General features: G+C 58.5%; 2 protein-coding genes across 6 annotated transcripts; one reads left to right on the plus strand and one right to left on the minus strand.

The window, feature by feature from the left end:
- Positions 1 to 1,361: 1,361 nt before the first annotated feature.
- On the minus strand, positions 1,362 to 8,959 carry ABHD14B (abhydrolase domain containing 14B). The gene is made up of 4 exons (XM_077822058.1): positions 8,807 to 8,959; positions 5,281 to 5,517; positions 4,330 to 4,571; positions 1,362 to 2,508 (listed from the first exon to the last, which is right to left on the minus strand). The coding sequence occupies exons 2-4, from the start codon at positions 5,486 to 5,488 to the stop codon at positions 2,326 to 2,328; spliced, it is 633 nt and encodes a 210-aa protein (XP_077678184.1). The 5' UTR covers positions 5,489 to 5,517; positions 8,807 to 8,959; the 3' UTR covers positions 1,362 to 2,325.
- A 573-nt stretch (positions 8,960 to 9,532) lies between these two features.
- On the plus strand, positions 9,533 to 22,169 carry ABHD14A (abhydrolase domain containing 14A). Of its 5 annotated transcripts, none has more exons than XM_077821948.1 (5): positions 9,533 to 9,660; positions 18,290 to 18,560; positions 19,742 to 19,857; positions 20,397 to 20,632; positions 21,217 to 22,169. In XM_077821948.1, exons 2-5 carry the CDS (start codon positions 18,301 to 18,303, stop codon positions 21,397 to 21,399), a joined length of 795 nt encoding a protein of 264 aa, XP_077678074.1. In that variant the 5' UTR covers positions 9,533 to 9,660; positions 18,290 to 18,300; the 3' UTR covers positions 21,400 to 22,169. The 5 variants fall into 5 exon arrangements, with proteins under 5 accessions (XP_077678074.1, XP_077678075.1, XP_077678072.1 ...); XM_077821949.1 differs by lacking the exon at positions 9,533 to 9,660 and adding an exon at positions 12,697 to 12,793; XM_077821946.1 differs by lacking the exon at positions 9,533 to 9,660 and adding an exon at positions 13,763 to 13,857.
- Positions 22,170 to 22,681: the final 512 nt, after the last annotated feature.

The following is a 22,681-nucleotide window of genomic DNA, read 5'->3' on the forward strand; positions in this document are numbered from 1 at the left end:
CTTGGCCAGCAAGAACACTGTGAACAACCTCCCTCTAGAAGCAGATGGAGGCCTCCCAGCTCCTGTCTCTTGGGGCCAAGGCACAGCCGCTGCTCTCCCAGGGCTGGACGTGCTTTAGTGCCATGGCACTTCAAAGCCTGTGGCCCTTCCCTCACCCCCTCCATCCCAGGGCTTGGTGGCCACGTGGTCGTGACGGATGCCCATGGCCTGGCCAACGGCCGGCCTGGCTGAGCTGGGAGCAAATCCCCCGCATGGCCTAAGAGGATCAAGCTCAGCATTATCTAGCCTCCTCCTCAGCCATTCAGGGTGCGAGCCGAGCATCAGAGCCCTCCTCCGTCTGGCTGGGCTGAGTGCTAAGGAACCAGGCCAGGTGGCTCTGGAGCAGCCATGTGGCTGGCGGCTTTAGCCTGTGCCCCATCTGTTCAGCTCGGCCCCTCACTCAGTAATCCCCCAGGGCCTTTAAAAGAAGCTATTTGCATTGTTACTCCGGGATGGGGGGGGAGGGAGGTCACTTGCCATTTTCCTCTTGAGCCAGGGTGAACTAGATCAACCAGCTCCATTGTCCAGGGGCTGATGGGAGAGCAGGTCCCGTAGGAGCAGGGCTGATGCAAAGGGATGTGTACCTCAGGGGCCGCTGTTGGCCACATGCCGCAGCCAGCTGGCTCCAGAAAGGGGCAGGGGATTCCCAAGGAAAGACTGGGGCATGGTGCTAATCTTGCTGCATCTGGCCCTGGATCATGCTTCCCGAGGGCTGTGCCTGTTTATCCCACGGAGCAGTGCTCCTCCTGCTCCATTATTCTGTGGACCTCTTCACAGGAGAGACTGCCTTTCGGGGACCCCCTCCTCCCTGTAGAGAACCAGTGCTGGAGAGGGAATTGCCATCATATCGAAGGCTCTGGCCATTGTAGAAACTGGGCTTTGCTTGCGGGTCAGGAAATGGGAGTTCTGAGTCCCAGCCTTTGGCTACAGCCCCTAGACACACTTCCTTCCTGGAGCTTGGACACCGAACCATTGCTCCTGGTCTACTCCCTAGACAATGCTCTTTTCCAGGGCTGGAAATAGAGCCCAGGAGTTCTGACATCCAGTCCCTTACTCTAACCATGTGACACACTGCCCCTGGAATAATCAAACTGCCCTACACCCTTCCAGCAGCTGACCCCAAGGACTGTTCTGCCCTAGCATGCTGCAGACCCCACTCCCTCTGTCTGCTCTTGCTGGAATTTGAGTCCTCTCCATGTACAACCCTGTTCCTAACTGCCGTGGCTGTGGGCTTCCTGGGAGAGGGGGCCAGGTGTCAGCGCCATGCGGGAAGGAGGAGGTGGGGACTGGCGCAAGGGAGGAAAGCTGCATGGAGACAGAGGCCCAGATCTGAGTTTTATTTGTTCGTGAAGGATTAGGTGCTGTCGCTGCAGAGTTTGGATGGAAGCTCCCTGAATGATCGATCCCAGGCTGGTAGCAAGTTTGGCCTCCGTGTGGCTCTCAGGGGCTGGGTCGCTCCTCACAAGCCAAGCAGTGCTGCGGGTGGGTGTCAGCATGTGCTCCGGTGAGGCTCACAGCAGGATTAAGGCACATCATTGGGGCTGTGATAGGGCTGAAGTAGCTGGGGGTGCTACAGGTCAGGATTGAGGTGTGCAGCAGAACTGGGGTGGTTGGGCTGGAATTGCAGGGGGGCTGCAGAGCAGGTGTGGGGACACTGGCAGAGCTGGGTGGGGGATAGGGCTGGAGTAGCAGGGAGGCTATAGGGCAGGATTGGGGGCACTGGCAGAGCTGGGTGGGGGCAGGGCTGGAGTTGCAGGGGGGCTGCAGGACAGGATTGGGGGCACTGGCAGAGCTGGGTGGGGGCAGGGCTGGAGTCACAGGGGGGGCTGAAGGGCAGGATTGGGGGCACTGGCAGGTCTGGAGTAGCAGGGGCGCTGCAGGGCAGGAGCAGGGGCATTGACACAGCTATGGAGCTAGGATTTGCAGGACGGGTTTGCACTAGAATGTGCAGCTGGGGAACCTGCCCTCAATACCCCCAGTCTCACCCCATGCTAGTGCCCAGTCAGCTTCGATAAACCTTTCAATTCTAATCATTTTAAAAAGAAGGAAAAGGAGCAAGCACCTGACTGCCAGGAGGGCACCTCTGGCTTCGTGGCCACTATTTGCTAACCCCCCAGTGTGCTGTGATTGTCTGAGATCGGGAAGGAGCCATCAATTAAGTACCCGCTCTAGTGAGAGAAAGAAGCTGTGGGCCCCAGATCCTCCACAGGAGGTGTGCAGCAAAGAGCCAGCCATGTGCCTGACGGATCGCGCACTGGAGGTCTGGGGGAGAAAAGAGGCCACTCGTCACTCCAGGCTCTTCAGGAAGTCCAGCAGGCCCAGGTGCCACTCCTCTGGCTTGTCCAGGTAACAGGCATGTCCTGCTCCTTTCAGCAGGAGCACCTTGTGATTGGGGAGGTTCTTGAGGTTGTTCAGGCTTATTTCCCCGAGCTGGGTGTCCTGGTCCCCATACACAATCAGCGTGGGGGTCTAGCAGGAGGGGACACAAGGCACAAGAGCTCAGACAGTGGGTACGGGCGTACTGCTCGCTTTGATCACCAGGGCCAGTGGCACAAGAGGGAGGCTAGAGCCTGGCAGCTCTGGGAGAGTGTATCCCTGCCTGGGAGCTTCACTGGTTCTGAGCATTGCTTCGTGCCCCCCGTGGGTCTGGGAATTTCCTCTCGAATTGAGTTGTTGGGAATGATCCCTTTCTAGGAACCAGCTCCTCAAAGACAATTGGGTGCTTAACTCTCACGGAAATCAGGGCATCTGCTGACCCCCAGCATTCAGACCAACGCTGGAGATGGGGAGCTGGAGCCTTAAGGGGCTGCTGTCCAGAGTCAGGTGAGATGTCAAAAATGGCAAATCATGAAGCTAAAAACCAAGGTGTGTGTTGGAGGGGGATAGAACTGGAGGCTAAAAGCAGGGATGGGCAAAGGTTCAAAGGCTCGGAGCTTGGGCGAGGGTCATGTGATCTGGATGTGCCATGGATATTTTAAATCTGGAGGAATAGGACACATTTTCTTCGGACTATTTGTTGTATTCCTTCACCCACATGCCCAGGCCCCAGACTGTCAGCTGGTGCAAACGGGCCATAACCATAGGGTATGTGACCCAAGGAATTCCCACAGGGTCTGGGAATCCTCCAGCCCTGCATGGTTGCCATGACAGCCCTCCCACCATCCTGGCTTTCGGAGAAGGGGATGAAAAGGAGGGTCCCGGCACTCAATCCTGAGTGCCAGAACTGCCCTGAGAGGCTGTTGGCAGAGCAGCCCTGCTCTGTTACCCTGTGCACTGGCCCAGTTGCTGGCTAGCCCAGGATAAAGATGCAGGGGAGGCGTAAAGATAGCATTGTTACTTTGACTCCCCTCCGCCTGCTTGGATGCTGCTTAGGATCTGGTCCCACTGCACAGAGCCCAAGAGAATAGAAACATTCAAACTAATATACTGAAAACCAGCAGCTAAAACGCCCTCTCTGTGCATAAAAATGTCCCTCCCAGCCCTGCACTTCCCAGGGCTGCACGCAAGGACAGGGTTTCCCAGGGGGGAGCTGGGAGCGACCCATTGCCAGTGGGCTCAGGCTCCCTTTTTTAGCCCTGCAGAATTCAGACCCTACCCCCGGATCACGGGTGCAGGGCTGAGGATGGCTCTTACAGCACGGTTATTTTAGGAGGAGGGGATACAAGTTCCACACTGGGGGAAAAAGAAGGAACATTTTCTCCAGCAGGTTGATTTTAAAAAAATAAAGGGGGGGCGGGTGGGAATGGTTGAAACTGGTGGGCGCTGGAGCATTAGAACAAGGGCAAACGAGAGGGATCAGTGAGCACAGGGTGAGGGAGGTGGTGAAAGGGGCCTGGGAAATGCAGATTGTCCCACGGGTCTGCCAGCTAGTGGAGGGGCCCAGGTCACAAGGGTGTAACACCACTGTGTGAGGTGGGGCTACACCAGGAATGGATGTGGCCCAGCATAAAACTGTGCAGGGCAGCACCTAGGCCTTGAGTCATAAGGCCAGGCTACAGGTGCTGGTTTCTGTCACGCTGATTGTGCTACACGGAGTGCTTTGTCCTGATGGAGCTTGAGTATTACTGCTGGACATTCCCTTTAGTGGGGGCTTGGATTCGGATTCTCCGGTTCCCCCACTGCTCTGTTACACGTCTGCAACCTCGATTCCCTTCACCCACTTCCCGGTGTCTGCCCAGTGCCTTAGCTCTTCCACCCCATCCCCCAGCCTAGTGTTCTCTGCCCCTGCCTGGAAACCGGAGTCCCCAACGACAGAGACTTGCCTCTTCCCTGCCAGTCCAGGGGCTGTACCTTTATGCTGGCGTACTGCGTGGCGGGGAACTTCTCGGTGCAGATGGGCGCCACCGGCACGTAGGCCTGGACCAGCTGGCTGTGCTGGAAGAGGAATGGGAGCGAATACATCCCGCTGAGGGATGGGCTGATCACAACCACCTGGCCCAGCTGCAGGGCCTCACAGACAGCCTTCAGGAAACCCCCAGGGGCAGGCTGCCCAACAGGAGCCGGAGCTGTCGCCTCCTTGGAATGGCCAAGCCCTGGACCACGTGAGACAAAACCCCTCTGTGTTACGGATATGCTGGCAGGCCCCTCGCGAGAAATCTGCAGTCCTGGTGCATCACGTTCACTGGGGCCCTACCCCTTCCCAATTCACACCCCCCACATCACCCCAGTTACAGACTTGGGGGGGGGGCAGATCCCCCCCCCCATCAGCCCTGGTCCCCAGACAGACAAAAACAGTATAGAGGTGGGCAGGGAGATGGCAATAGTCTGGCCCCTAGTGTCACAACAGGGTCATTCCTCAGCTTTCACTGACAGTATGACTCAGAAAAGGTGCAGGGAGCTACGGAGGGGGCTGGGAGCCAGAACACCTGGGTTCTGCTCCACAGGCCGTGAGACAATGGCATCTGCTAGTTAAAGGGAAGGACCTGAGTCAGAACACCTGGGTTCTAGTCTCAGTTATTCTGCCGACTCCTGGTATATGTGTGGTTAAGGCATGAAACCTCTCCAAGCCTCAGTTTCCCCATCTGATCCCATATCACAGGGGAGTTAAGGGGTATAGGGAATGCTCGTGAAAGCTCTCAGGGGGAGATGCTAGAGCCATGCACAGCATGAGTGCTCCTATGATGGGACGTTCCTCGCCCGAGGAGCTTATGCCACCCCGGCACCTGAGGGCTGTTCTCCCACCCAGCCCCACCCATGGGGCTGTGCGTTGAAGGGATTCCTCCAGTGGCCGAGCAGCTGTACCTGGCAGATTGATGGCCACAGCGCGGTAGCCAGCATCCGCCAGCTTAGACAGCGTCTGCAGATTGAGCCAGGTCTCAGATGAAAAGCGAATGCCGTGGAGCAGCAGGACAGACAGCTTGGGGGCCTGCTGGGCCGGATTGGCCTGCCGGTAGAACAGAGTTTGCCCATCCACCTTGATGGTGCCCACCATCACCTGCGGGGTGGCCATGGCCTCCCTGTTCGTGCTTTCAAGCAGTCCTGAAAGAGACGGGAACCTGGGCTGAGCCCTGTGCCCCCCCAGAATGGACTCTGGGCACAGTCCCTGATCTAGGCACAAAGGACCCTATTTACTTAGCTCTTCACTGCCTCATCTCAATGCTAGTGGGTGGACAGTATAACACTGGGGGTTGCTGTCCATTCACTGGGATGGCCTCATCAGGTATGCGGGGGTGGGGGGAATGGTACACTTGGAAACTTTGTTTTTGGAGGGGGGGATGAATAGGGGATCACAGGGGAATGGGAGAGCAAGTAGCAGTGGGGCAGGCCAGTAGCGACCCAGGAACAGACTGGGCGTGTCTGGGCAGATATTTAGAGAGAAGACCTATTATCTGATCCAATACCAGTTGGCTAATGAAAGTAAGTGAATGCACTCTTCACCCTTCTACAAAACTGCAATCAGTGGGGCTTCAATCAAATTGACAAGTTAGGATATTCACAGCTGATTTGTGGCAATACTTAGAAGGTAGTATACTGTTCACTGGTGGAACTCACTGCTCCAGGAGCCCAGCAGGTTTTCACAGAGGATCAGACATGTACAATGACAGTGAGATCACGCATTGTTCCCTTAGAAAAGGATACTTGTGGCACCTTAGAGAGCTTATGCTCAAATAAATTGGTTAGTCTCTAAGGTACTCCTTTTTTTTTTTTTTTTTTTTTTTTGCAAATACAGACTAACACAGCTGCTACTCTGAAACCTGTTCCATTAGAGAGAGGGTTTTAACGAACCCTCCTGAGACAGGGCATGACCTGCTCAGTGAGCAGGTTCAGGAAGAAACAGCCGCAGAGGGCCCCGGGGCCAACCCTGCAGGGGCGGGGTTGCCCCCAGAGGGCGGGGGGGGGGTGCGCCCCAGAGAGCGGGGGGCCCCATGGCTAAGGCTGCAGGGGGGGCGGGGTTGGCCCCAGAGGGCGGGGGGCCCCATGGCTAAGGCTGGGGTTGGCCCCGTAGCTAAGGCTGCGGGGGGGGGAGGGTGGCCCCAGAAGGCGGGGTTGGCCCCGTGGCTAAGGCAGGGGAGGGGGCGGAGTTGGCCCCAGAGGGCGGGGGGGCCCTGTAGCTAAGGCTGCGCGGGGGGGTGGCCCCAGAGGGCAGGGGGCCCAGTGGCTAAGGCTGCAGAGGGGGCGGGGGGGGTGCGGCCCCAGAGGGCGGGGGGCCCCCTGGCTAAGGCTGCAAAGGGGGAGGGGTTGGCCCCAGAGGGCGGGGGGCTCCGTAGCTAAGGCTGCGGGGTTGGCCCCAGAAGGCGGGGGGCCCCGTGGCTAAGGCTGCAGGGGTTGGCCCCAGAAGGCGGGGGGCCCCGTGACTAAGGCTGCGGGGGGGGGGGGGGGGGCCGGGTTGGCCCCAGAAGGCGGGGTTGGCACCGTGGCTAAGGCTGCAGGGGAGGTTGGCCCCAGAGGGCGGGGTTGGCCCCGTGGCTAAGGCTGGGGAGGGGGCGGAGTTGGCCCCAGAGGGCAGGGGGCCCCGTGGCTACGGCTGCAGGGGGGGCGGGGGGGTGCGGCCCCAGAGGGCGGGGGGCCCCGTGGCTACGGCTGCAGGGGGGGCGGGGGGGTGCGGCCCCAGAGGGCGGGGGGCCCCGTGGCTACGGCTGCAGGGGGGGCGGGATTGGCCCCAGAGGGTGGGGTTGGCACCGTGGCTAAGGGTGGGGGGGGCGGGGTGGCCCCAGAAGGCAGGGTTGGCTCCGTGGCTAAGGCTGCGGGGGAGGTTGGCCCCAGAGGGCGGGGTTGGCCCCGTGGCTAAGGCTGCGGGGGGGGAGGGGTGGCCCCAGAGGGCGGGGTTGGCCCCGTGGCTAAGGCTGTGGGGGGGGGGGGGGGTGGAGTTGGCCCCAGAGGGCGGGGGGGCCCTGTAGCTAAGGCTGCGCGGGGGGGTGGCCCCAGAGGGCGGGGGGCTCCGTGGCTAAGGCTGCAGGGGGGGCGGGGTTGGCCCCAGAGGGCGGGGGGCCCCATGGCTAAGGCTGCGGGGTTGGCCCCAGAAGGCGGGGTTGGCTCCGTGGCTAAGGCTGCGGGGTTGGCCCCAGAAGGCGGGGTTGGCTCCGTGGCTAAGGCTGCGGGGGGGGGGGTGGCCCCAGAGGGTGGGGTTGGCCCCGTGGCTAAGGCTGGGGAGGGGGCGGAATTGGCCCCAGAGGGCGGGGGGGCCCTGTAGCTAAGGCTGCGCGGGGGGGTGGCCCCAGAGGGCGGGGGGCTCCGTGGCTAAGGCTGCAGGGGGGGCGGGGTTGGCCCCAGAGGGCAGGGGGCCCCATGGCTAAGGCTGCGGGGTTGGCCCCAGAAGGCGGGGTTGGCTCCGTGGCTAAGGCTGCGGGGTTGGCCCCAGAAGGCGGGGTTGGCTCCGTGGCTAAGGCTGCGGGGGGGGGGTGGCCCCAGAGGGTGGGGTTGGCCCCGTGGCTAAGGCTGGGGAGGGGGCGGAATTGGCCCCAGAGGGCGGGGGGCCCCGTGGCTAAGGCTGCAGGGGGGGCGGCCCCAGAGGGCGGGGGGCCCCGTGGCTAAGGCTGCAGGGGGGGCGGGGTTGGCCCCAGAGGGCGGGGTTGGCCCCGTGGCTAAGGCTGGGGAGGGGGCGGGATTGGCCCCAGAGGGCGGGGGGCCCCGTGGCTAAGGCTGCAGGGGGGGCGGGGTTGGCCCCAGAGGGCGGGGTTGGCCCCGTGGCTAAGGCTGGGGAGGGGGCGGGATTGGCCCCAGAGGGCGGGGGGCCCCGTGGCTAAGGCTGCAGGGGGGGCGGGGTTGGCCCCAGAGGGCGGGGTTGGCACCATGGCTAAGGCTGCGGGGGTGGGGGAGGCAGGGTGGCCCCAGAAGGCAGGGTTGGCCCCGTGGCTAAGGCTGCGGGGGAGGTTGGCCCCAGAGGGCAGGGTTGGCCCCGTGGCTAAGGCTGCGGGGGAGGTTGGCCCCAGAGGGCAGGGTTGGCCCCGTGGCTAAGGCTGCGGGGGAGGTTGGCCCCAGAGGGCAGGGTTGGCCCCGTGGCTAAGGCTGCGGGGGAGGGGTGGCCCCAGAGGGCGGGGTTGGCCCCGTGGCTAAGGCGGGGTTGGCCCCAGAGGGCGGGGGGGCCCTGTAGCTAAGGCTGCGGGGGGGGCCCCGTGACTAAGGCTGCGGGGGGCCCCAGAGGGCGGGGTTTGAAGCAGCTGGCCCTGGCCTCTGTCTGAGCCAGGGTGCTGGGCTGATGGCCCCGTCGCTCGGAGCCAGGCGGGCCCCCAGCTCCCGGCAGCCGCAGCGTCCAGGTCTCTGCCCCAGCTCTGGGGCGGACCGGAGGTGCCCGAGAGCAGGGGCCCTGGCAGCGCGCGGGGGGCGATACCTGCCGAGCGGGTTGGGGCGGCCCGCGAAGACCCGCGCTTCCCGGGGTCGAAGGTCGGACAGGAAGCCAGGGCGCGAGCCGTGACGCCAACCAGGGGCGGAGACGGGCCTGGCAACAGGGTGCGAGCGCTGGCCCATGGGCGCAGTGACCCCTAGTGGCTCGCAGGAGACGAGCGGGGGGCAGGAAGGAAATGCACCAGGGCAATGACCTCCCATCTGCACTGGGCTTGCAGCCCTGCGGCTACATCCCCACGGCAGACAGGCCCTGAGAAGAGAAGAGAAACGGAAGACCGCGTTGCATGTTTATTATAGAGGAAGTTTCCTTTATGTAACTCCATGAGTGGTCAGTAGTAGATTGGCTGCTTGCAGAGGGAGGTGTAACTGTTGCCAGCGTTGCATGGGGAGGGTGAATCTTAGTGTTGCCAACTCTTGTGATTTTATTGTGAATCTCACAATACGCTGCTGTGTTATTCTTCAAGCCCCAGCTCCTACTCTTCTGTTGTTTCAGGAGAGTGCCAGCTTTCATTTTCCCTCCACATCCTCCCTCAAAGTTGCAGCCTTGGTAGGAAAATATTATTCCCATAGCAGGGTTCTGAAAAGTTATAATGAGTGATTGCAATGGAAAGAGCTGGTCGCAGGGGGTGCCCTCCTCAGAGGCTGCTGGCCAGCTATGTGTTGGGCTGACGTACACAGGAATGATAGGTAGCCAGCTATTTGTTGTTTTGTCACTGGCTTTGCAGAGGCGAATAATCCAACTGTGAAGAGAAAGAGGGGAGACTTAGCTCTAGGATTTCGCAACGGTTCCAATATTGTCCAGGAAATGCTGTGTGCAGTGCACAAATATTGCCCAGAAGGGTTAGTGAATTATTTATTTGTTTGTACAGGGAGCAGGAAAGACTCCAAGTCTGTGTCCCCCAACCTGCACTTCCACATATGTGGGTCTCCTGTGCTGCTTCTATGTGGTTAGCCATGGGTGTCCACCACATACCAGAACTTCCCACACCACTTCTGCATGGCTAGCCATGGCTATTCCATCTGTCCATGTATCAGGGCCTCCCGTGTTACTTCTGGAGTGGGTAGCCATGGGTGCTCCAGGCTGCTGGGCATTCCTTGCTACTCCTGCACCTCCAGCAGTATCTCTGTGGAGCTCATCTCAGTAGTAGCAGCTCACTGCATCTCTGATGCTCTCAGGGATGGGAACAGGACACTGCTGTGTGAAATTCGTAGAATCATAGAATATCAGGGTTGGAAGGGACCTCAGGAGGTCATTTAGTCCAACCCCCTGCTCAAAGCAGGACCGATCCCCGACTAAATCATCCCAGCCAGGGCTTTGTCAAGCCTGACCTTAAAAACTTCTAGGGAAGGAGATTCCACCACCTCCCTAGGTAACGCATTCCAGTGTTTCACCACCCTAATAGCGAAAAAGTTTTTCCTAATAACCAACCTAAATCTCCCCCACTGCAACTTGAGACCATTACTCCTTGTCCTGTCATCTGCTACCACTGAGAACAGTCTAGAGCCATCCTCTTTGGAACCCCCTTTCAGGTAGTTGAAAGCAGCTATCAAATCCCCCCTCATTCTTCTCTTCTGAAGACTAAACATCCCCAGTTCCCTCAGCCTCTCCTCATAAGTCATGTGTTCCAGTCCCCTAATCATTTTTGTTGCCCTCCGCTGGACTCTTTCCAATTTTTCCACATCCTTCTTGTAGTGTGGGGCCCAAAACTGGACACAGTACTCCAGATGAGGCAACAACAATGTCAAATAGAGGGGGACGATCACGTCCCTCGATCGGCTGGCAATGCCCCTACTTATAAATCCCAAAATGCCATTGGCCTTCTTGGCAACAAGGGCACACTGTTGACTCATATCCAACTTCTCGTCCACTGTAACCCCTAGGTCCTTTTCTGCAGAACTGCCGTCGAGCCATTCGGTCCCTAGTCTATAGCGGTGCATTGGATTCTTCCGTCCTAAGTGCAGGACTCTGCACTTGTCCTTGTTGAACCTCATCAGATTTCTTTGGCCCAATCCTTAATTTGTCTCGGTCCCTCTGTATCCTATCCCTACCCTCCAGCGTATCTACCACTCCTTCCAGTTTAGTGTCATCTGAAAACTTGCTGAGGGTGCAATCCACACCATCCTCCAGATCATTTATGAAGATATTGAACAAAACCGGCCCCAGGACCGACCCCTGGGGCACTCCACTTGATACCGGCTGCCAACTAGACATGGAGCCATTGATCACTACCCGTTGAGCCTGACAATCTAGCCAGCTTTCTATCCACCTTATAGTCCATTCATCCAGCCCATACTTCTTTAACTTGCTGGCAAGAATATTGTGAGAGACAGTGTCAAAAGCTTTGCTAAAGTCAAGGAACAACATGTCCACTGCTTTCCCTTCATTCACAGAGCCAGTTATCTCGTCATAGAAAACAGTTAGATTAGTCAGGCATGACTTGCCCTTTGTGAATCCATGCTGACTGTTCCTGATCACTTTCCTCTCCTCTAAGTGCTTCAGAATTGATTCCTTGAGGACCTGCTCCATGATTTTTCCAGGGACTGAGGTGAGGCTGCCTGGCCTGTAGTTCCCAGGATCCTCCTTCTTCCCTTTTTTAAAGATGGGCACTACATTAACCTTTTTCCAGTCATCTGGGACCTCCCCTGATTAACATGAGTTTTCAAAGATAATGGCCAATGGCTCTGCAATCACATCCGCCAACTCCTTTAGCACTCTCGGATGCAACGCATCTGGCCCCATGGACTTGTGCTCGTCCAGCTTTTCTAAATAGTCCCGAACCACTTCTTTCTCCACAGAGGGCTGGTCACCTCCTCCCCATGCTGTGCTGCCCAGTGCAGTAGTCTGGGAGCTGACCTTGTTCGTGAAGACAGAGGCAAAAAAAGCATTGAGTACATTAGCTTTTTCCACATCCTCTGTCACTAGGTTGCCTCCCTCATTCAGTAAGGGGCCCACACTTTCCTTGACTTTCTTCTTGTTGCTAACATACCTGAAGAAACCCTTTTTGTTACTCTTAACATCTCTTGCTAGCTGCAACTCCAGGTGTGATTTGGCCTTCCTGATTTCACTCCTGCAAGTCCGAGCAATATTTTTATACTCATCCCTGGTCATTTGTCCAATCTTCCACTTCTTGTAAGCTTCTTTTTTGTATTTAAGAGCAGCAAGGATTTCACTGTTAAGCCAAGCTGGTTGCCTGCCATATTTACTATTCTTTCTACACATCGGGATGGTTTGTCCCTGTAACCTCAATAAGGATTCTTTAAAATACAGCCAGCTCTCCTGGACTCCTTTCCCCCTTAAATTCAGGTGGTGTGCTCAGCTGTGAGAGCTGGACTCTGTTTGCAGTGAGGTTTGGTTGGATATTGCAGTTGGGAGAAGAGATCAGCTTGCTCCATTCTGCCTGTTTCATTTTAATGTGTCCTGCCACCTTCTTCCCCACAGAGACTGGGGTGGCAGAGTTTGCGTGGGGTCATGGGGAATTGAGGAGCGAAAGAGTGAAATGTGCAAAATGAAGGTTGTACCCCCTCTGCCCTATCGTCTGAACCCTGGCAGTGCTTGCACCTAGGATGGTTTGCATCACAGCATTGGCAGGGCCTAAGAGCACCTGGGAGTGTGAAGAACAGAAGGAGGCTGGGGATGGTGGCTTTAGAGTAATTACAGTTTGCAGTGAAGCTGTCTTGCTAGGTAAATGAATATAAGCAAAAGTTGTGGGGTCCTTTCCCAGTTTGCAGTGGTTGTCAGCACCATATCAGGTATTTCTGCTTATCACAGGCAGAGCTGGGTATTTTGTTACATAGCCCTTATTTCAAATGAGCTGAGTCAGGAAGTTGGCACAAGATGGGTCCCTCTACTGCTGGATTCTCCTCCCTCCGCTCCCAGGTTTGTGCTCTGAGGCCTGTTTACTAAGGGAGAGCTGCTGAAGGGTGCTGGGGGCTTGGTCTGGGAGCCTACTGGAGAAATGTAACAGACTTGCTGGTAATTGTTTCATTGATGTGAACAGCTGGTTGAATTCTGGGGTGGCAGAGGGGTGTTTACTACAGCTGAGCTCTATGAGCCCCGGTTTGGTAGAAAGGAGGGAGCTGGGAAAAGGGAGGGAGCAATACAATAGCAGGGCTGTAGGGTGAGTGGAATGTGTAGCAGTACCTGACAAGGTGGGTTAAGGTGCCGTATGATGGACACGAGGGAGTCTTGAGTTCTAAACCTGACTTTGTTATTCTGCATGCTAGTTAATCCGTGCCTAAATTTCCCCCCAGAGATGACCATTGCTGCTTCCTGGTGGGGTTGTGAGATTTGTGGTTTGCTGTACAGTAGCATTGGGGAACCCTGAGCAAGGCTCAGGGCAGAGCCCCATTGGGCCATGGCCTGGAGGTTTTCTGTAGAGTGCTTTTAAGACAAAGTGGGGGAGTGCAAGGCAGATTTTCCAACAGTGTGTGTGTTATTGGTTGTGGGGAAGATCTGCGGGTTAAAGGGTTGTAAAGAATCACAAACAAAGGAGGGAGGGAGGAACAAGCTCTAGGGATAAAAACAGGGACCTGTTGAAAGGATGGCCAGAGAGGTAGGGCAGAACTAGGGAGACCCCCAAACCTCCCCACTCACTCTGAAGCTCCAGAGGGAGATGAAATCCTTAGAGACCAGGCTCAAAAATCCCCTGAGGACCTGTACAGCCTCACCCTCCAAACCGCCCCCATCGCCTGCCTTTGGAGGGTGCCCACATGGGGGCCGGGAGGAGGAATAAAGGGGCGCTCCCCAGGAGCCCCGAGGCGGCTGGGGAGGGTGATTCCCCCGGCTCAGTCCTGTCCCAGTCCACCCGCTCAGAGGCTCCCCAAGCGCGCAGAGTGGTGGTTGCTGCAGCTGGGCTAGGGACGGTCCGGTCCGGCCCGGCTCTTTGGGGACGGGCGCGGAGCCGTCTGCCCGCAGCTGTGCGTTCTCGCCTTCCCCCGCTAGGTGGGGCTCGAGCCAGGCTGGCGGGGGTGCTTCAGTGCCGCACCAGCCCGGGCGAAGGCGGCGGCGGCGGCTGTCGGGCGCCGCGCAGCAAGGCGGTAAGTGCGTGCGGTCCCCGGGGACTGGAGGCGCCTGGCTCCGGCGCGCCTGGGGGAGGCCCGGCCTGGCCTGGCCTGGCGGGCAGCGCTCGGGCGCGCTGGCCGAGGCGTGCTGGTAACCAGGGCTGCTGCCCCCCTCGCCCCCTTGAGAGCTGGGGGCGCAGGCAGGCTGGGCCGGGGGCTGGCGATGGCCCCGGTGCAGGGGCGCACAGGCCCGGAGTCGCTCCGGCGCACTGCGATGCTGCGGGGAGGGGCTCTAGCCGTGGGGGCCGGCTACTTTGGAGCGCCCGTGGCGCGGCTGGAGGCGGGGAAGCGCTTGGTAAACAAGGGCGTGTCCCAGGACGCTTGGGCAGAGGTGGGCCTGGCAGCCCCAAGCTCCGGCCGGGGGCCCCCGGAACTCCTGCTCTGATGCGCCCAGGTGGGGTGAGGTTTTGTGGGACAGACTCTTCTGCTCTGGTTCAAAGATGCCTAGAAGGGAGCAGGTGACAGAGCGTCTCTCTGCCCGCGAAGGCGAGCATGGCACGCGCCCCTCCACAGCGGATGCCACGCCAGAGCAGCTGGACCAGGTCATCTCGGAGCAGGCCGCCCTGCGTGAAGCCCTGGCCTCCCTCTCACAGGAGCTGTGTAAGCTGGCAAAATGCCTGGAGGAGACGGCCGGCCGGGTGGAAGCCCTGGATGCCAAGGTGGTGACCACGCAGAGCTGCGTGGTGAAGCACGCGGCTCTGATGAGAGAGCTGGCCCAGGGCGGCCTGGAGACAGAGCGCCGGCTGGAAGAGCTGGAGAACAGGGTGCGGGCCCGGAACATCAGGGTCATTGGGGTCCTGGCTGCTGTGGGAGACACAGACCTTGTTCCCTTCTTGGAAAATCTGGTGCCAGCTTACCTGGGCTTAAATGCGAAGGAAGCTCCTATGCGTATAGAAAGCGCGTACCGGCTTCCCATGAGGGAAGCAGGCGGCGGTGCCCAGGTGGATGGTGCTGGCACTGTGCTAATGACCCTCTCCGATTTCTGGGCCCGAGAGAGAATTCTGCGGGCAGCACGGGCCTGCTGCATGACCAAATTCCAAGGCCCCAAGGTCTCCTCCTTCCCCGACCTCAGCCCTGCCACACATGCCCGGCGGCAGCGCCTCGTGGTGCTCAAGCAAGCGTTTGTGAAGGAGGGGGCTCAGGCCTACGTCCTGTACCTGCCAAACTAAAGGTCCTGTGCCGGGGGCAAACCTATGTCTTCAGAGACTGCACATCTGCAGCCCGCCTGCTGGATGAGATCAGACAAGGTAGTCGGTAGTGGGTGCAGAGAGCAAGGCTGAGCTTAAAGTGAAAGGCCCAGGGCCTGCCTGCTGGTGGGCAGTAAGATGCTGGGGCACTTCTCGCATTGCAGTGCAGCATTGAGTGCTGAGTTCCTTAGGGGCATGCTCAATAAAGGGGAGTCATGTTTGCTCTGTCTGTCATGTGGATGAGCCACTCAGGTAATTGGGAGCCATGGATGACTGAGGTATGGCATGTCCAAGACAGCGGCTTTCTCCTTGCCTAAAGCCTCCCCTGTTTTTGGTTCTCCTGGATACAGTATTCTTCCTCCTCCGTATTTGTGTGCTTAGATCGTCAGCTCTTGGAAGCAAGGACTGTCTCTTTGTTCTGCATTCATACAACTCCTAGCATGGTGGGGGCCTCGTCCATAGGTGGAGGCCCTTGGCCCCACCACAATGCAAATAAAAACTGAGTGTTGATGTGCATCATCCAGCAACTATTATGTTTCACCCCAGAAGTGGCTGGATGTCAGTGGTGGAGGAAGTGAGCTTCCAATGTCACTTGTAAAGTGCATTGGGGCCCTTCTGGATCAGATGCGTGTCAGTTACCATCACATTAATTACTTGCACTTTGATGACAGGACAGCTTTCAGCTTGAGTCAGGTGATTTGCCATACAGGCTAGTGGCTGTGTGGAGAACCTGACCCCATTGAAAGATCTCATTCCCTCTGTGTGTTTGTGCTTCTTTGAAATGCTGTTGCCCAAACATTCAAAGCCCTTGAAAGCAAATAGTGCAGAGTACATGCCCAGCCTCAGGGCTTCCATGCAGCTTGCATGGCTTGCCGTCTGGGGAGGCCTTTGAAAATCTCATCCCTGAGACTTAGCTGCTGCCCACAGGACACAGAGAATAATTGGGGCACCTGGAGGATGCTGGGGCCCCTCAGTGCTGTCTGGGAACAATAGAGTACAGCAAGTGGGGGCCCCTCTGACCTTGAGCACTCACCTGTGGCATTCTTCTTATGCACGCCAAATTAATTACAGGTTTCAGAGTAACAGCTGTGTTAGTCTGTCTTTGCAAAAAGAAAAGGAGTACTTGTGGCACCTTAGAGACTAACCAATTTATTTGAGCATAAGCTTTCATGAGCTACAGCTCACTTCATCGGATGTAGCTCACGAAAGCTTATGCTCAAATAAATTGGTTAGTCTCTAAGGTGCCACAAGTACTCCTTTTCTTTTTGCAAATTAATTACAGAAAGCGTCTCCCAAGCAGCAAGTAGGGAGTTGTTTCTCCTTGCAAGCATGTCTTTGCTTGTGAGCCTCCTGCAGAGCCAACTCTGTTAGGGCCCTTCCATCCCCTCTACGCTGAGCAGGGGAGAATTCCCCTAGTGCAGGGCCTGCCAAGGACTCCAGACAGCACTGAACTCCTTAGGGTGTTATATGGGGCCCCTCTATGCTGGGGGGCAGTGAAGTGCATTGCCCTGTCCATCAAAGGCGGTGTAATGACTGTGCAGGGAGGGCAGCCCCGCCCAGCGTTCTGTTAATCTGCTAGCACTGGCGGCCTGGAGCTCAAGGCTGGCTGTTCTCTCTGGCCGTGCTCTGCCTTGTGCTGTGCTGCAACCCAGGGGTTCAGATTTAAAACTCTGCTGTAGAAAGGGCTGGATAGTGCAAGAGATTGAATAATGGGCCACGGAGTCTCGCCAGGGTACCTGCTCAAACCCCGCCTCCGCTGGTGCTTCCTAGCAGGCAGGTTTGTGGATAACTGGCCCCCATGGAGACTGGCCTCTAATTTCTCCCTTATAGCTGGGTCCCTCACACTGGGGCTGGAAAGGGGGAAGCTTTCACTGCTGCAGCACCTGTGCTGTGGGTTAAGGGACGCTGCTGTCTAGGGCCATCGGTCTGATGCCCTGGCACTAAACCCCCTGTAAGGAGGAGAGTGCCCCTGAAGATGTGCCAGGTGACATGAGTGTGAAGTTCCCTGAATACTGGAACATGCTGGGAGCAGCTCCCTACAGTACCAGCCAGGCGCCTGCAATAACCATAACTGGGGGGGAAGGCCAGTTGGGGGGCCTTTAGGTGCTACTATGTTTGGGGATCTGGAGGGAGTCTGCCACCCATGTCTTGGGATCTGACCCGTGTTTTCTCAGGGCTGTTGCATGTCCCGCGGGTGTGTTGGGGGGTGGGACGGAACATGGAGCTGGGAAGGTTCTGGGCAGTTGGGAGCGATGGGTGGGGCGATTGTGGGGGAGCAGGAGGCTTCAGGGACAAAGCAGGGGAAAAGGCAGCAGGGACAGTAAAGGGGAGGCAGGGGGAGTGCCTGGGAGGAGATCAGTGTCAGGGCCTGTGTGGGGGGTGGGGGTGGCATAGAAACCACAGATCCTGGGGAGTGGGTAGGCTGTGAAAGCCACTGTGCGGAGGAGTTCTGCCAGTGCCAGGTGGGCCAGGCTGGACCCCTCTCTGCAAGGGGGCACCTGTTTGTTAAACTCTTCCTCTGTGCAGCGACCCCCCAGCACTAGTTGGTTCCCAGGGGTAAGTGATTTGGGGCAGGGGAGAGGTACAGTGAGGGTGGCTGTTGCTACCTAACACAGTGCAGGTGCTGGGGTCACAGCCCCAGCCCAGGGGGCTCCAGACCAGCCTGCCTCCCTTCGGGCATGACCAGGATGGTGGCTAGGAGTGAGAATGAGGCAGAGAGACCAACACCGGCTGCTTCCCTGAGCCTTAGACAGGGTAGGGCCCGGCCTGAATCGGCCTCTGACCCTGGGCCTGAAGTGTCTCATCCTAGTGACCGTAACACCAGAATTTCTGCGCTCTGCTGCAAACGTCCCCCAAACGTCTCTTCTGGCCTAGGGTCATGCATGAGACTTCGGGGGTAAAGAAAGCCCCATCATCCCCCATCCCCAATAAAAAGCTGGGGGCAAGAATCCACCTTGGTCCCCACCCCCCTGTGGTGCCCTGGTATTTGGGTGGGGAAGGACGCATTCCTGATTGGGAGGTTGCCCTGGGGGATAACTGTGCCACCTTAGTGTGTGTGTGTTGCCCCGGTCAAGTATGCATCCCTCTTCTCCTGGTCATTGCTGAGCCATGAGGTCCCTTGTCTCCTCTTCCATGGCTGGGCCTTGCTGTGCGTGGCGCTGTCTGAGCTGCAGCATGGAGCCGGCACTCAGCTGTTCACCTTCTCTCTCTGCCCCTTTCAGAACGGCTGACGATGGCTTTGATCCGCAACAGACTGGGGCTGCTGGTCCTCGGGGTCCTCGTCACCTTTGTCCTCTACTTGTTGCTCCCTGCAATCCAGCACGAGAGGTTCACGTCCAGGGCAGGCAGCCACAAGGCCCAGGCCAGGGCTGAGGAGAAGGGCCAGCAAGATGTCAATGTCACCGTCCTAACAGGGACCATTGCAGGGAGCCCGTCCATCTTATTCAGAGAAGGCTTCCTGCTCCAGAGAGCTGGGACTCCCAGCCCCAAAAGGTGGGTTAGTCTTCTGGCCACCAGAGCTGGTTCTGGTGTCAGCACTGTGGGTCATCGTAAGCAGTCTATATCCTAGATCAGCTGCCCTAGATCTGTGCTTTTATCTGAGCTCCTAGGATGAGCAGGGTCTGGCTCACCCGGTACGGGAGTGGGAAACTTCCAAGAAAAACCTGGGGCAGGTGATTCAGTAGCTGGTGCTACTCTCTGTAGATCAGCCCTGTATGGTGTTGGGGCAGGGGTGAGAGTAATTTAAAGGACTTACAGGTACTCTGGAGTCCTGAGCAGGGGGCGTGGCCTCAACCAGAAGAGGCTGGACCTTTAAATACCTGGGCCCTTTAAATCAAGATTTAAAGGCCCTGGGGCTCCGGCTGCGGCTGGGAGCCCCGGGGCCTTTAAATCACCCCTGGAGCTACCAGCTGCAGAGGCAGCTGGTAGCCCTTGGGCTCAGGGTCAACTTAAAGGGCCCGGGCTCCGGCTGCTGCTACCGCTGCGGAGCCCCTGGTCCTTTAAATCACCGCCGGAGCCCAGGGCTAGTGGTGGCGGGGCTCTGGCGGCGCTTTAAAGGGCCTGGGGCTCTGGCTGCTGCAGGGAGCTCCAGGACCTTTAAAGCGCCAGCCTGGGGAAGCTGGTCCGGTCCGGCACAGCATACTGGCTCTTGCCGGTACACCATACCGGCTTTCACCTCTGGGTCGGGGTGAGCTTCCCCGGGGACCCCAAAACGCCCAGTTCCTGACCGCTTGTAGTCACTATATATCCTTTGTCACTCCTTGCAAGACTAGGGATCTTATCCCAGGTGCTCATCCCAAATCTTAATTACTCTTAAATGTCCGTCCAGTTGAAACTGCAGTGCTGGTGTTTGATCATTTCCTGTCTGACACAGTTTGGTGAGCTCTGAAATAGCTGCTGCGTTCCACCCCAGAGGTGGCTGCACTTCTCCGTAGCGGGAAGTGACTCTCCTATGTGTTCAGCAGGGATCAGCCAAATCTGCTGATCCAGAGGCCACCTTGGATCTGCGTAGATAATGGTGACAAACAAAACATAGTGTCTGTCATCCTAACAGCCCCAGGCTCTCCTGCTGGTAAACTAGCACAGAAACAGCCTCCCCTGCCCCACCCACAGCAGGGTGGGTCCCACTTCCCTCCTGGCGGGTGCCCCTCTACCTGCTGTTTTGTCCTCTGCAGGCTGGAGGTGGTTTTTCTGCACGGCCAGGCTTTTACTTCGAAGACCTGGGAGGACCTTGGGACGCTGACCCTGCTCTCAGAGGAAGGATATCGCTCTGTTGCTATCGACCTGCCTGGTAGGAATATGCCACCCACGTATCCCAAGTTAATTTCTGCCTGCAGCGATAGCTCCCGTCTCCCTCTGCCCGCCAGCCAGCTGGCATGTGCCAAAGAGACTGTACAGCCCCATGCCTCTTTAAGTGGTCAGTTCCAGGGAGTCACATGTTCTAGAGATGTTCACTACATACACCATGCTTGTGCCCCTGGATCTGTTCCTCTCCTGGGGGTGCTGCCCGTACGCACTGGGCAGAAGGCTGCGGCTTCGGCAGGGATTTTGATTTTGCGACACTGTTCCACATTGCCCTGGAGATGTAGCAAGACTAGCATATGTGAGTCCTGCTGGCATGCAAACCCAGCACGTCTGCTAATTAACTTGCATGTCCCACAAGAAATCTCTATTGCACTGGCTCCTCGCTGGGGTGAGGCCTGTTGGGGGCGAGGGAGGAAAGGTTTAGGATGGTGAAACCTTCCTCCTGCTACAGGCTCTGGCTCCCCATGCAGACGCCTTTGCCTGGGCCTTCGGGGCAGGCTAACCCCTCCTCCTCCTCCTCCGCAGGCTACGGCAACTCCCCACTTTCCGATTCTGTCTCCACGGAGCAGGGCCGTGTCACCTTCCTGCTGCATGTGCTGAAGGAGCTGGGGATCCAGAGGCCAGTTCTGATCAGCCCGTCCATGAGTGGCCACTATTCCGTCCCCTTTGTCCTGGTACATGGGGCGCAGCTGAAGGGCTTTGTGCCCATTGCGCCTGTGGGGACCCAGGAGTACACGGCCCAGCAGTACCAGCAGGTCCAGGTATGGCAGGGAAGGAGAAGCATCTGGCTCTGGGGCGGGAGACAGAGCTGGTCCCTAGAGCAGAGGCTTCTCAGCTGGTCGGTGGGGGTAATCAGGGCCTGACTCACAGAGGAACTTGTCCAGTTTTGTGACTGCAGCCCGGAGCTTCTCCAGTCACTGCAGCAACGGCTTGTCAGCCCAGCTTGCTGCAGTACAGCTCCCCATCTCAGCTACAGTATTCTCTGAGGCTAGGAGGCTGTGTGTGTGTGGAGGGGAAGTAAAGAGGCTGTGGACCCCGCGCCTTGGGGCGCTGTGTGTGGGAAGGGTAGCCCTAGACCCCATGCTCTCTGGGGCTGGGGGGCATGGTCGCAGGCTCCCCAAGGCTCTGGGGTGGGGGTTTGAGCCCCAGGCTCCCAGGGGGCCCTGGGATACACTCTGCCTGGACACCTCTGCCCTGTCTCAGAGCTACGCTGCTCTCCAGGTCACTTGAGTCCCTCGGGCCGTGCTCTCGGGGCAGCGCAGGTGGGCGGCGGTCTGTTGCCGGCCTCCCGCTGCTGAGGGGTGGCGAAGGTCTGACGGCTGAAGTTCTCCCTGTCTCTCTGCAGACGCCAACTCTGATCATCTATGGTGAGCGCGACTCCGGCCTGGGCGCTCAGTCCCTGCAGAGCCTGCAGCAGCTCCCGAAGCACAAAGTGGTGGTGCTGCCTGACGCCGGCCATGCCTGCTACCTGGAGAAGCCTCGCGAGTTCCACGAGGTGCTGCTAGCCTTCCTGGGCGAGCTGCAGTGAACATGGACCCACCTGGGGCCGGAGCCTGGCTGCGCTGAGCCTTGGCTGCGTGGCTGGGACGCTGACTCTCTGACCCCGTCATTAAGGGCTGTGGGACTTGTCCGGGGGTGGGGAGTTCTCACCGCTGCCGCCCTCCTGGGTCTCTGAGCCTGCGGCAAGTCAGGCTGGAGGAGGTGTGGGAGCCAGGGGCTTGGTAAGGGACTTGTTGGATGTCGTCAGCCTCTGCAGGGTGATGTGCCAGGTGCTGGGATTCTGCCTGCTTAGGGGCATGATTCTGCTGTGTGTGTCGGGAGGTAACCAGCCCCCTGCCAGCTTCTGGCTGTGCTCTCCTGTTGCACGATCCTCGTGTTTGTTGTTTTCTCATCCCCCTGCCTTGCCTCTCTGCAAGGAGCCCTCGCTAGGGCCATGAACCGTTGCTGCTGAATGATGGGCTGGTGTGTTCGCCTGAGGGGTGGGGGACAGGCCAGGTGACTTTCTGAGGCTTGTTCCAAAGAGCATCACTGTAGAGTAGCTGAGCATCTCACTTGGCAGGGGCTGAGGTGCGGCGGGGCTTGGTCCCCACCAATGGCTCCGATGGGTTAGCGGTTGTGTCTGATTGTTGTTTGTAGGGGGCGTTAAATGGGCCCTTTGCCCGCGAAGCAAGGGCCGTTGGCATGTTTCCGGGGGGTGAATGATTTAACTCCTGGGTGGGTAAGCTGCTCTGACCAGGCCCAGAGGAGGGAGCTCTGTGGAGGAGTCTGGTATGAGGCCAATAAACCATTTGTACAGTGCTTTCTGGGTGTGTCTCTGGTGAGGCCATGCCGGGCTGTCTGTGTTTGCCCCCCCCGCCCTGGCAGTGGGTAACTCCTGCACCCCGGAGCTGGGGCTTTGAGGGAGGAGGCTGGCTCCTAACTACTGTGTGCCCTGGATGCCACACCAGAGTTCTGTGTCCATAGCTGCTTTCCTGCGTGCAGTGGCAGCCAGCCGGCTGCATGCAGAGTGGCCTTGGGCACTCTCAGCTCCACCTGTCCCCTGCCTCTCCTCTCGGACAGGTCCCAGAGCAGCCAAGGGGGCGCTGGCTGCTTGAGCCCATCCTGCAGTAGATGAGCAGAGAGCCGCCCTGCGTGCAGCTCCACGGGCGATGGAGCTGTCGCTGCTGGGTGGGGCGGTGGGAGCTTGGCTCTCTGGGACAGGGACTGTCTTGACCGGGCAGTGCCTAGGCGAATAGGCCCTGATCCTTCAGGGGGGTCCCTACTAGCAGGGGGGGACCAATGGCAGCAGTGCACTTGCTGTCTGCACTCAC

The sequence above is a fragment of the Eretmochelys imbricata genome, chromosome 7, assembly GCF_965152235.1.
Source record: "Eretmochelys imbricata isolate rEreImb1 chromosome 7, rEreImb1.hap1, whole genome shotgun sequence".
In the NCBI taxonomy this organism is placed as follows: Eukaryota; Metazoa; Chordata; order Testudines; family Cheloniidae; genus Eretmochelys; species Eretmochelys imbricata.